Source organism: Carcharodon carcharias, chromosome 28 (assembly GCF_017639515.1).
Source record: "Carcharodon carcharias isolate sCarCar2 chromosome 28, sCarCar2.pri, whole genome shotgun sequence".
Lineage (NCBI taxonomy): Eukaryota > Metazoa > Chordata > Chondrichthyes > Lamniformes > Lamnidae > Carcharodon > Carcharodon carcharias.
In genome coordinates this window covers 24,068,240-24,082,707 of record NC_054494.1, presented here as the reverse complement: position 1 = coordinate 24,082,707, position 14,468 = coordinate 24,068,240, and the positions used below count along the sequence as shown (strand labels likewise).

The 14,468-nt window shown below is 41.7% G+C and overlaps 1 protein-coding gene across 4 annotated transcripts in view; it reads left to right on the top strand.

Annotated features, from left to right (window-relative positions):
- Positions 1-14,468, top strand: part of kcnma1a (potassium large conductance calcium-activated channel, subfamily M, alpha member 1a) — a 770,607-nt gene that overhangs the window by 701,576 nt on the left and 54,563 nt on the right. Inside the window, exon 24 of one of the 4 annotated variants that reach the window (XM_041176515.1) lies at positions 8,324-8,469. The exons of the other annotated variants lie outside the window; for them this stretch is intronic. Within the exon in view, the coding sequence (XP_041032449.1) occupies positions 8,324-8,397 (74 nt within the window). The 3' untranslated portion in view covers positions 8,398-8,469. Of the gene's footprint in view, positions 1-8,323; positions 8,470-14,468 lie in introns of those variants that run through there. 4 annotated transcript variants of the gene reach the window in all.

The following is a 14,468-nucleotide window of genomic DNA, read 5'->3' as shown; positions in this document are numbered from 1 at the left end:
CAGAGCAGACTCGACGGGCCGAATGGCCTAATTTCTGCTCCTGTGTTTTATGGTCTTAATAATAATAATGCAGAATCTTGTCTGTCTGGTCGGCTGTTCAATTGATAACAGGGCAATGGCCTGGGCTGAGTGTTGTTTAATCATTAAGGAACAGCAGCAGTCTAATCTCAAGAGATTCTGGGAAAATTTGGCAGTTTCTGAGAATATATTTACCTGAATCTACCCAATGGTTGATTGAATTCCACTGAAATTAAACCGAAAAGCTGAAAAGGTGGTGGAAGCTGATTCCATAAATAATTTTTAAAGGGGACTTGGACGGGTACTTGAGGGTGAGAACCTTACTGCATTGTGGACAAAAAGCATGGATATGGGGCTTAAACATGACTGCTCTACATTAAAAAGCCAGTACAGGCACAATGGGTCAAATGGCCTCCTTCTGTGCTGTACGTTTCTATGATTCTATGAAAAGGCATGCTGAAATCTGAACTCTCCAGTTGGGAGAACAGGTCATCATGCTGCCGCCATTGCAAAAAGATCCTTTAAGGGTCAAATTTAGTGGTCCATATCGGGTAGCTATAAAGATCAATGAGGTAAATTACCTGATCCATAACTTCTAACCAGAGGAAGAAACACTGATTATGCCACCTTAATATGTTAAAGGAATATCACAGCCGAGAGCCTATTTAACATGTAAGTGTTTGCAGAGGACAGCCAGGAAATCAGACAAGGAGGAGGGAATAGAGGACTCCCAGGTCAACCCCCTGCCTATTATGCTGGCAAACACCAAAATTCTAGAAAATCTAAGTGCCCTGTTAACTTACCAACAGATGAGCAGAGGAAGGATATAGCCAGCAGACTCAAGGAATTTCAAGAAATCTGTAGTGATCAACAAGGGTGTACCCAACTGACAAACCATGATATGGATGTAGGAGACACCCCACCGATAAAACAGAATCCCTACCAACTGAGCCCCAACAAGCTGGCTCAGGTCAGACAAGAAATTAAATGCATGCTAGACAATGGTATAATCAAGCGCATCTGGAGCACCCCCATTAGGAGCATAGGAACAGGAGTAGGCCATTCAGCCCATCGAGCATGCTCTATCATTCAGTTAGATCATGGCTGATCATCTACCTCGGTGGGGAGCCTTGTTCTTATCAAGGACCGTTCACATAGGCAAAATCAGACGCAGGCCACACACACTTAACAACCAACTTTATTTTTTTTTAGAGAGAATATAGAAATATTCAGCTCACCCACTGCTTCAATGTAATGGCTGAGTTTGCTTTTCCTTAATGAGCCTTGTTATGTCTTCTGGTACCGATGATGTTCCAACTCACAACTGGTTTTTCTGTTTCTCTGTCTCTCTCTCTCTCCAATTCCCACTCTGTCTGTCTGTATCTCTCTCTCTCCAATTCCCACTCTGTCTGTCTGTATCTCTCTCTCTCCAATTCCCACTCTGTCTGTCTGTATCTCTCTCTCTCCAATTCCCACTCTGTCTGTCTGTATCTCTCTCTCTCCAATTCCCACTCTGTCTGTCTGTATCTCTCTCTCTCCAATTCCCACTCTGTCTGTCTGTATCTCTCTCTCTCCAATTCCCACTCTGTCTGTCTGTATCTCTCTCTCTCCAATTCCCACTCTGTCTGTCTGTATCTCTCTCTCTCCAATTCCCACTCTGTCTGTCTGTATCTCTCTCTCTCCAATTCCTACTCTGTCTGTCTGTATCTCTCTCTCTCCAATTCCCACTCTGTCTGTCTGTATCTCTCTCTCCTTTCACCCTCCCTCTCTCCCCCTCTCTCCCCCCCTCTCTCCCCCTCTCACCCTCTCTCACCCCCTCTCAATCCCTCTCTCTCCCTCTCCCTCTCTCTCCCTCTCACTCCCTCTCCTTTCCCACACTGGCTCACCCTCAAACCAGCCCAGGGCAATGACTCAATAAGCCAAGGCCCTGGCCAACTCCCAGTCTGAGGCTACACCTGGACCTGGAGCCCTTCCTCAGTATGTAGGGGCTGAGCCCCTGTCCTGGGACACCAAAAGAGTTGGGAAAAGGAGGAGGGGTGAGCTGTCGATGGAGTCGGGTGCCCTGCTCCCTTTCTCCCCCCCGCCCCGGGTTGCTCATCCACTGCTCGTGGATGAGGTCTCCTGAAGCTTTTATCAAATAAATAAATACATTTTCATAAATTTAAAAATATGTCCCAACTCGTGATACAGTCACGTGAGGGGACATGTTTAAATAAATTTTTAAATCATTTATTTAATTGTTTTAGTACCCATTCGATCTCCCTGAGGCAGCTCTGTTCCTCAGGGAGATTGCTGCACTCTGTCGCGTGCATGTGTGAAAGAGCGCTGGCCCCGACTCTCGCACGACCCCCCCGTACAGGTAGCGCTGAACACTATCGGTCGCATATTACGCTGTGGGAGGTCTTAATTGGCTCCTTGCCTGGTCCCGCCTGCCATAGGAAAAATTCTGCCCTAAATGTGGTTTCACCAAGGCTCTATGTAATTACAGCAAGACACCTTTACTCCTGCACTCAAATCCCCTTGCAATCTCCAACATACCATTTGTCTTCCCAATTGCTTGCTGCACCTGCATGATAACTTTCAGTGACTCACGAACAAGGACACTGAGGCCCCTTTGGACATCCACACTTCCCAATCTCTTACATTTAAGAAATTTTCTGTTTTTCTACCAAAGTGAATAACTTCACACTTATCATTGTCATCATTGCACTAGTCCTAAAACCAGATGGATCAAAACAGCTCCGTATTGATTACCAGACGGTTCATGCAGTGACCAGGACCAATTCATATACACTCTGTCTGTCTGTATCTCTCTCTCCTTCCCTCTCTCCCCTGCTCTGCCTCGCTCTCCCCCTCTCAGTCCCTCTCTCACTCCCTTTCTCACTCCCTTTCTCACTTCCTCTCTCTCACCCTCTCTCTCTCCCTCTCCTTTCCCACTCTGGCTCACCCCCAAACTAGCCCAGGGCAATGACTCAATAAGCCAAGGCCCTACAATCCATCACATTGAAGATTAGATAGATAAGGCAGGTCACTCTGCCTGCCTCAGAAAAATCGACCTCTTTGAAGGGTATTGGCAAGTTCCCATGACCCCCAAAGTGAGAGAAATTTTGGCTTTTGTCACCCCAGCTGGCCTATACCTGTGTAAAGTCATGCCCTTCGGCCCTAAAAATACTGCAGCAACCTTTCAGACATTGCCAAAACAGGTACTAGCTGGATTAACCAACTGTGCAGTGTACCTGGATGACCTGTTAATCTACAGTGATAACCTGGAAGGATCATTTAGACCACCTGGAGGCAATGGTTCCAGGATCTACGAAGGCTAACCTTGTAATGGACTTAGTTAAAAGCGAGTTTGTTAAGGCAAAGGTTATTACCCAGGGCACTTGTTAGGGACAAGGCCACGTGTTAGCCTGGGATGCAAAAATACACCTCCTGGTCAATTTTCCTATTGCCAAAAGAAAGAGAGAAGACCCTGTGATTTCTGGGCATATGCGTGTTTTGCGAAAGTTTGTCCCAAACTTTAGCATCCTAGCTGCCCTACTCACAGATTTGCTGAAGAAAACCTTCAAGGTATTGTGAACAGAGAGATGCCAAAAGGTTTTCGAGAAATTAAAAGCCATCCTCCCAAATGAACCCCTGCTATAGCTGCCCCAGATTTCAGTAATCTTTTAGAATAGCTATCGATGCCAGTGACATTGGAGTGGGAACTGTCCCACATGAGGAAAATGGTCCTGGACTTATACACCTGATTAGCTATTTCTCAAAAAAGCTAAATACACATCAACAACAGTTCTCTACAATCAACAAAGAAACATTCTTGATGGCTTTCCAACATTTCAAGGCCTGTGTTAGCAATGGGCTCCGAGAGGCCTTGATATACACAGACCATAATGCTTTGAAGTTCGTGGAGAAATTTAAAATGACCAATGCAAGATTGGTTTGATTTGAGTTCACTCTTACAGCCTTTTCATTTAAACATTACACATATCGTTGGAAAGAATAATGTCATTGCTTACGTTCTGTCCAGAGTATAAACTAGCCGGGGACTCAACCTATAGGGAAAACAGTAACAATGATAGACTCCTGTGTGAATGCCAGAATATGTGTGCAAAATGAAGGTGTGTTTTATCCTTACTTCACAGTGTCATAACTCACTGGGGATGGTGCGCTGCAATATTAAAGCCCACTGCTCCCTGAGCCGCAACAAATGGGAAAAATTTGTTCAACCCACCTAATTGGTTAAATTAGGTTAACAGAATACAAGCACCAGCTTAGTAAACCTAATAAGTAAATAACTGTTTATTGAACAAATTGCCTTTAACCAGTGGCAAAAGAAAGGAGTATGAACTGCTAATTTCTAACTCTATAACGTAAACTCTACCCCTTCTTAAATTTCTATACACACATACAAGACACATAAGGCGCACAAAAACATGGATTTAAAGGGTGGGATAAAACTGTTCAGTCGCACCAATTCTTACAGAATTCGATGGGTTGATTTTGATTGATGTCTTCCAAATTCCTTTCAGTTCTTTGTTCATGACACGAGGTGGTCTTCCAGCACTTTCAGCCTTTAGTTCACTGGTTGAGCACTTGCCTTTCAATGTCTCTAACAATGATTTTTCCCTTTGCTTCTTGACAGGGGTTTTCAGAGAGAGAGCAGGTTATAGTGATATGAGGGAAAATATCTAGCTAGGTATTATTGTAGAATTACTGGAATCTTACACACACAGTAGACAGAGGTTTTTGGCCTTGTTCCTTTCAGGCTAGGAGCTATTCTGCTGCACTACTCTCACACAAGCCCTGGTCACCTGGTCAGGAGCCAATTAAAACATTGTTGCCAGGCAGTTCCCCATTAGCTCGGACTCCTCCTTGGCACCACCCTTGTCTTTCATGGCATACTCTGTTCCAGGTCAGCAACATTGTATATATCCCTCACACTATTCCAGTAGACATGTCCTTCAAACTGCAGCCATTGTAATTTTAATCCACAGTCCAACAGAATAAAAAGATCTGATCTTTACAACAGGCCAATCGTATAAAAATGTCATGATATACTATTTTTTCCTTTGGTGGGGAGGTATGCAAAGCTTAGTACAAACATGAGGATATTGGATATTTTGGACTACAAGATCATAATTTGTGAAAGTGGTCGCAACTTAACATGTGACCATGGGCATTAAAACTGTGCATGGTATTCGATTCTGTGGCCAATTCTAAGCTTAACATGAGCCCGAATAAGGGAACATCCCAGCCATCTTTGAGTTGGCACACCTCATTGCTTAAGGATGAACCAGAGTTTGAGGAATATGGGATCTCAAGATTGTTGATCTCCGAGTACCACATTGAACAAAGAAGAATATTTGAGCTCAAGTTGGGGCAGAGATAAGAGTTAATGAGCATTGTCAACTGTCCTTGTATCATAAAAACAAAAAACTGCGGATGCTGAAAATCCAAAACAAAAACAGAATTACCTGGAAAAACTCAGGTCTGGCAGCATCGGCGGAGAAGAAAAGAGTTGACGTTTCGAGTCCTCATGACCCTTCAACAGAACTAGGTGAATCCGAAGAGAGGGGTGAAATATAAACTGGTTTAAGGTGGGGCGGGGGGAGGGGTGGGTGTTGGGGTTGGGCGGTATCATGGTGGTCTAGACCCCAGAAGTGTTCACACTGCAGCCATGTGATTGAAACTAATTTTCAGGAACAGCAGTTTAAAATACCCTGAACAAAGCAAATCCAGCAGAGAAAAATCTGAAACACCAAAAACATCTGAAACAGCTGAACCATCTTAATGCAGCCAAAGTACTGTACTTGTTCCAGTTTCCAAGTCCTCCTGAAAACCAATCTCTTGGCTATTTGTCTACAAGAAGCTTTGCAGTATTTTAAACTGCTGTTCCTGAAAATTCTTTGTTTCTAAAAGATGTTCACTCCAACTAAAGTATTAACTCAACAAAGAAGATATCAGGCCTGCACCAACATAGAGACTGAGTTATACATTCCATTTTTATAATCATGGCCTTAACTTCATCTCTACCTAACCTTACCGTGTGTGATAGTGTGAGTAAGATGAGTGATTGAGACTTTGGGCAGAATTTTCTGCCTGTCGGGCGGGCGGGGAGACGATTCCTGCTGGAGAAGCGGGCCCCGCCGCCATTTTAAGTGGGCGGGCCAATTAAGGCCCACCCAGCGTGACATCCGGCGGGAAGTGCTGTGCACTTCTTTTGCGGGCAGGGGGTAGGATTCCCCAAAAGCGAGAGTGCACGAAAGAGCGCACATCTCCCTGAGGCAAAGTGCAGCGTCAAGGAGGTCGCTTCCACTTTGAGAAATATTAAAAATAAAAAATAAAAATTCCCTAACAATGTCACATGAGTTGGGACATGTTTATAATTTACCTAAATAACTTTATTAAAATTTTTGAAACCCTGCATAAAACCTCATCCCGCCGCTGGGTGAGGTTTCATGTTTTCTCTATTTGCCGCCAGGGTTCTTGGCCTGCTCGCCAACCTTAAGGTTGGACGGGCAGGTCCTTTAATTGTATAAATGATCCTGTCAATGGCCTCAATTGGCCATTGACAGGCCGGCGGGCCCGCAGCTGATTTTGCTGCGCCCCCGCCTTCCTGAAGATTTAAATGGGGCGGGAAGACATCGGGGGTTCTGACCGATGCCATCTTGCGTCATTTTACGCGTCGGCGAGCGGGCCCCGCCCCCTGCTCTCTGACTGCAAGATTCTGCCCATTGTATTTTAAACATCCAGGGTAAGTGAGTGATCACAAATAACCTTCTACTTTTAAAGTCATAAAAAGCCTACTGCTGGAATTTATTTTAAATGAGAAAAAAAATCAGTCTGCGGGTAAGGAAATAAACACACCTTGCATACAATCATCCTGATTACAGACTAGAAGGAGCCACACAATCTCTGTCCTTAACATGAGGGTGCAAATTTTAAAATCGGTGTTGCTTGACCAGAAGCCAGTGGTCAGTGAGCACAGACATGATAGGTGAATGGTACTTAGTGCTTGTTAGGACACGAGCAGCAGAGCTTTGGATGAATGCAAATTAATGAAAGATAGAATGTGGGAGACCAGTCGGGAGTGTGTTGGAACAGTCAAATCTAGAGGTTTCACATCAATTCACAATTGCAACAGAGGTTGCAGTCTGTGGAAACTTCAGTTGTACACCAGGGTTTGTGTGAGTGTAGTGCAACAGAATAGCTCCTAGCCTGAAAGGAACAAGGCCTAAAAGCTCTGTCTCCTGTGTGTGTAAGATTCCAGTAATTCTACAATAATAGCTAGCTGGATTTTTTTCCCTAATATCTCTATAACCTGCTCTCTCTCTAAAAACCCCTGTCAAGAGGCAAAGGGGAAAAACACTGTTAGAGACATTGAAAGGCAAGTGCTCAACCAATGAAATAAAGACTGAAAGTGTTGGAACACCACCTCATGTCATCAAAGACTGGAAGGTATTTGGAAGACTTCGATCAAAATCAACCTATCGAACCCTGTACTCCAGAATTGGTGCTACTGAACTGTTTTATCCCACCCTTAAAACCCATGTTTTTGTGCGCCTTATATGTCTTGTATGTGTGTGTATAGGGATTTAAGAAGAGGTAGAGCTTAGGTGGAGCATAGACTCACTAACAGGTTTCCATGTTATTCTATGCATTTGCAGACTTTAGTAATTTCAATCAGATTCAGTGGAGTAATGATGGTGAACGCTGCCATCATAACCACAGCAAAATCCAGGTTAATAAGCAGTTATCATTGCACTTTTATGCTGGAAATGGATAATGTCTGATGGTGTGATTGGGAGATTATCAGTTATGTTTGCAAATTTGCTGCCAAATTGATATTCACAATATGGGATTGTTACAAATTTTAGGTCTATATTACGTATCTCTCAGGTTCAATTTTACCAATCTTTCACGTAAGCAGCTCTTGGAAATTTTACAATCTGAGGTTGATCTTTAATGCCCAATATTTAGTTATAAGATGATGTGACCCAGGGATCAAAGCAATAAAGCACCTTGGCTTATGAACAGGAATCTATAATCCACCATGCAGACTTCTTCAATCTGATGAACACTTAAATAAGATGAGGCCAAAGGCAGAACTACATTTCACAAACACAAACTGTGTAATGATTACAATGAATTACGACCTATTTTTCAGTAAATTCCTTGTAAAATAGAAAATAATAAAACTGTCCCTGTTAATGGGCTAAATATAACTTTTCTGCCCAGTGATTCCTCTGATAGGCACTACCTTGAGTAAAACGCGGTCACTCTTTGAATTTGTTTCTATTCCTAGGTCTTCAAGATATTCCCAGGCCAAGTGATGCTTTGTTCTCTTATTTCCTGATGAACAGAACGCCAAAGGCCTGATCACTCAACCGGGGGTTATTTTAACTTATGACGATAGTGCAAAATGAGTGGTAGCAAATTGACCGTTCATTATAAACCTCTCTGGAATCACCTTCCATTCAAGTCACCGGGAAAGGAAATTGGAAGAGGTGTATAAAGGGTGGCCAATATGATATTGACCCTTTTATGCTATCGGCAATTAAACCATCTATCACTCCCATGTGAGTGTTCCCTCCAACAATCACCTGCTGTGCTCAAATAAATAAACCATCCTAACATAGTAGGTCTGGATACTTGTGGTATGTTTAAATGAACTTAAATAGTCTCAAGCTAAAATGGTGTGCAGAAAGCAACGCTTCACCAACAGGTTCATCTAGATCTAATTGGTATCGCTTGGAGCTGTGTTAGTCGATTTAACCTCTTACAAACTGATTGCTAACATAATATTGTTATTTTGAAATAAATTGCGTTGCAATCCTACCATAATCAAATAGAAATCCCAAAATATTTCACCTCTATACTCTTCTTCTGAATACAGTCCTGGCACTAACACTCTGCTTCATATCCTTGATTCATTTCTACACAACAGTAATAAGACTTGCATTTAAAATCTTTGCACATTGAAATGTCTTTTAAGTGTTTCACACAATGAACTACTTTTTTGAAGTGCAGTCACTTATGTCAGTATTTACACCAGAGGTTAACAACCGTGACATGATTACTGCAAGTTCACTAGGAGATAATTGTAGTTAGTTATGATAAAGGCCCTGTCTAGGATATATTAAACATGTCATATGAAATCTACTATAATTATAATAATCCTTTTTCCCTTCATGTGTGGAACCTGGTTATCATGATGAAAACATACAGTAACCTTCTGACTTTTTTTTAAAGGTACAATAGCATCTGGAGTCTTTGCATTAATAATCTGGTGCCTGGGTAGCATAGTGAGTAGCATTGGTCCAGATTTTGTTGGAAAAATGAAACATCTGCAGTTACTAGTGCATAAATAACCCAGCAATTTGTGGTGAGAAGAGGTATCCTTAAGCTTCGAATCGCCACGAATTGCTGAACAATTTGCACCATTAGCCTCACAAAATGGAAGCTCGTCAACAAGACAATGTGCTGTATATGCCATTAGATTTGCTGTAGAAAGTTAGGGCTGCTAATTCACATGATAAGAATGGAGTTTTTATGGACCTGACGTGAAACTCAACCTTGGACACCCAGAAAGGGAATAGTTGAAATTACGGAGTCTCACTCCCACAGGTGGAAAATTGCACCTAGAGGCATTATGAATGTTACACTTTTTCATTACTTTTCCTTTCTGTGTTTTCTTTCTCAATCCAAACTTTTGCTTTTTCCCTTTATTGCTCTTGTGTATCTAGTTTGATCTTGTATCTTGTGTTTAATTCACCTGATTTCCTGCTCTATCATTCAGTTGTTTCTTTCTGTCCTTGAGTGTAAATAAACATTTAGGCTGAAATTTTACCTTTAAATTTTTAAGTCCTGGCATTGGGACCAGATATGGGCCTCAAGCCTGCAGGGCCCATGGCAGAAATCTTCCTGGAGCTGTCATCTTAATTTTGGCCGCTATCAAACCCAGCTTCCAATTAAGGATATTGGGCTGGGTCTCCACACTGCCAACCCAGTCAGAAGGCCAGTAGCTCTGCAGCCTTGGCAGCACCACCAAGAGAGGCAGCCGCTGCTCAGGTTGCAAGGAAGATGAGTGGATGCATCCATTTCGGGGTGCCTCAGCAGGGGAGGTAAAAAATTATTTTCTCTGATGGGGCCAGGCAGGCAGGCCCCAGTGATTAGTGCAGGGTGGGGGGGTGGGGGGTAACCCTCCCCAACCAATGAAAGCCAATGTGAGGTTTCCTCCATGCGGCTGGTGGCCTACCTATGCAACATGAGGCTGTTCCAGAGAAAGTTATCCTTAATTGGACCTCCATTCAGCAGATAGCCAAAACAGTGTGGTTTCCTCCGCTGGTAAAATGCCCGGCAACAGGACTCCATCAGGGAGCCCTCCTAATGCAGTTCCATGGCATTGTTCCTCCACACGCACCATACTACCCCTCCCTCACCCCCACCTCCTAGCCTGCCACCAGGGGGCCAGTAAAATCTCCTCCTTAGCACTGTCATTCACCAAGGTCCCAAGTACCCCATTGCTATCATCTCGATGTCCAGTTTGCAACATAAAACTAATTTAAACTGAACAGTGAGAACAAATATCCAAATCACGGGGCACGTAACAAATTCTGGACCAATATTTCACCTTTAGATCAAACCCATCCCACACTGAAGAAATGAAAGTCTCTTCATCTTACTTGCTTGCAAGAGACCCAAGGTGAACCACCAATATCCTACATTTCTCCTCCCTGCTATATTTAAAATACCAATCAGCATAAAGCCTTCAGCAGTAGAAAATAAAAACACAAGCCATTTGAGATTCCAATTTTACCTACTGTGATCACCTTTTTAAAAAATAACAAAAATCACAAAATACGATATTGTTCCAGAAGACTGTTTCATTGGAGAATGTTGCTGGAGGCAGCCCCACCCGCCTCCTATGGACATGGGCCCAAAAGTACTGATAATTAAATAGCAGCTGACCATCTCAGCCTGATGGCAATAGTTCAGAAAGTAGAAACCCTGTACTGAAACAGTGATAGTGGGGAGAAGTTCTTGCCTTCCAATAATGTAGTAAAGTCATGAGAGTTTATGATTTTACGAGAGACAGCACACACAGGCAGTCAGCTCCCATTGTTGGTATATTAAGAGGGAGTTTTACATCATCTTAACTCATTACCTGTGCTCCATCTGACCTGGGAGTGCTTGATGTTGAAAGTGAAGCATTTTCAGTTCCACTGCAGCTGCCTCTCACAAAAGCCATTAAAAAAATTAGAGAGTGAAAAATCAAGTTAACATGAATGATTGCTTGAACCTAATTAAGAAACAACATGAAAGGCAACCATGGACAATATATATCAAAGGAATAGCAGTAGGTTATTCTTGGAGAAAAGATGCTTAGTTTAGAATCCCCGGAAAAAAGGTTATTTATATTATTCTTCAGGTCATATTCCCAGAAAATCAGTCATTAGGTCAAATGTGCTCTTAATTAATGGAATAATGTCTAAAAATTGTTGCAGCTTTTCCTTCTTAATTATTTTCCTTAGCTGGCTTAAATAAAATAGTTAAAATAGGATACTAAGCACAAAATAAAGAAGTAACTTTACTTTTATTGGAATATTGCAGGTTTAGCAAAAACAATTTCTTCAATGGCACTGTATTCTTGATGAAGCTGTACATTGTGTATCAACCATGGCAGCTTGACTTTGCCAGTCTATGTTAAGCATTTAAGAATGTAGAACCAGACCGGTGCATTCAGACAATCTCCATGGCTCAGTTTTGGGATTTGATCTGACAAATATTCCTTGTGCCATTTCCTGACCTACATTGCTCTACTCATCACTGAATCAGTAATTGATCCAATTCCCCATTGAATACTTGAACAGGAACATCATCTCCTGCGTTTGGTAGCAATCTATGGCACAAACCAGCTAGCAAAGTTATTCTTTAAACTGAAAGTAGCTCATGACTTATTTTGTTTTTATTCAAACCCTCTCGATATCCAGGTCATCCAGACTCATGTCAGACCTTCTGTCCTGAGGACAATTTCGTGGAGTTGAAAACTTCGTCAAACATTGAAGGCGTGAGACGTGACTGTTACGACTGAGTTTATTTTCTTGTCATAAATTCAGTCTGCTGTAGTTACTTTCTGGGTTCACTGGCTTCAGCCACTCCCAGAAGCAATCAGGGAGTCCAGCCTGTATGGCGGTTGATTAACAGTCCCCTGTTTTTACTTGTACGTTAATCCACAATATAATAATCAAACCTCCTTGTTATTTGGACTGGATGTCATGTCTTTTGTATATGTTTCGTTACTCTCTATAAAGGAAGACCAAGTTAAACTAATTGAAGCAAAGCATTGTTTGAATCATTAAGCGGCTTTATTTCACAGTGAGGTGAACATACCTAGTTATAAGTTAAAAGCAGATTCAACTTAGCTTTGTATAATGACATATTAAAAAAATGAACTCACAATGCCATCTCACTTTAGTGAGCCATTTTACTCAACATTAACATGCTTACTCCTTTACTTCTGTGCTACAGTCTTGGGCCAGACCTTACTTTCTCTCCAGTTTCCTGTGTTTCATAGCCTTTTGCCTATACAGCATCTAATTCCCATAAAAATCAGAATAACCTTCTGGAAGAGATCAAAAAAATTCTTTTCAACACAACAGGCATGAAGCATTTATCAGTTAAAGAGACAAACCACCGACTTACTTAACATTTTAGACTCTGGGGAAAACAGCTTCTGACTAGCATGTTTAACTTCCTTTCATCTGATTTTAGATTCATATGCCAGCATGGAGTTGCCCTGAGAAGTTAACCCTTTTAAAGCAAGCTTTAACTCTAAATATTTTTTTAAAAACTCATATCTAGATCCATTCTGTGGGAAAATGGACAAAGAATCCTGAAATGTGACATTGCCAATGTATTTATATGGTATTTACCAATGAACCTCAGTGCCTATAAGCAAAATTAATCTCTTATTAACCAAAACTTGGATCCTATGTATAGGATAGAATTAACAATGACCCATTTTATAACGCACAGATATCTTCATATCCACCTTCTAACAGACTGGCTGCAACTGAGGAAATGTGTCTATAATCTCCACCAGTGTGAACTTTCCACTTGTGCTTTTTATTCCAATTGATTTATTGTTCTTTGTATCTACAATCCAGATCACTTGTAGCGTATTGATGACCTGATCACATGTACAACATGGGTACATTACATGATACATTGTGTATCAGATAGTATCACTGTCATCCAGTACTAAAATCACAATCCTTTGGTAGTTTTGTCGCAAGTCTGAAACTTCAGTGCATATTGGCTGGAATTGCGTATGCAGGAACAACTTGATACAAAATCTATTCACTTTTGTGCTTCAGCATTTACAATCTCTGCCTTACATGATGGAGATGACGTCAGGTTCTGTCACCTGTCAAAAATTGCAGAGATGTTAAATGACATAAAATTGCTGGTGTCACACTCCAGTGAGCTGCAAAAGGTTTCTCACCTGGTTTGATAACATTGAAATGGGAGCTACATTTTCATCTCTGATCACTGCTGCATTTGGGTGCGCTGCAGCAGTATTAATGCACTGTCAGTTGCACATGGCTAAATCAATGAGAGCCACAAAGCAACCTTTCTTCCACAGCAGCCAACTGCACATTTGACAAAATATGTTCAAGTTGGAGTAATGGGATTGCATGTTCACTCAAGGACATCGACAATGTTCAGTGGGTTTAATATTTCATTCCCCACTAAAAGAATTCTGAAGAAAGCAACCTGTTGAATCTAAAGAGAAAGAGACAATTCACGCTTTATGACGAGCAGCAACGTGGCCAATCTAACGAAACTGCCATCTTACTCGAATCATAAATATTACTTATGAAGCGACTGTTCACAGCCTGTCAATTATTATTTCATTTTGACTTACAATAGGATATTGTACTGTTCCTTCCATTATATCGTAATCAAATAAAGAAATCTTGCCTCCATTGTTGGAGAGGCTTTCCAAAGTGTATATTTAAAGGAGAGCTTCACTGCCTCAACAGAGACCAGTTCAGCTGGCATCAGCCAATAAATTTCAGGTCGGCACACTATTCCGTGTTGAATTTCAGCCAAGTGGCACCTGAACTGAGGAATTAAAATTCACTACTCGTCAGATATGTGAGCCAAGCATCTCGCTGTCAAAAAAGGAAGTTTCCTTTGGTAAACAGAGATGAATGTCCTGGGTTGTGCATGTTTTCCTGTGATCAGGCCACCTTTAACTTAATCGTTCCACAACAAGAGCCCTTAGCTGTCACCGTTATGTGGACAATAAATAGCTCCCAAACCAAAATATTCACACTCTGTAAATGCATGCATGGTATTTTTCTCAAGTTCACATAAATTGACACACACAATCTGTATTCTCAGTAGCAAAGCAAGGCACTGAGCACCTGACTATTAAATAT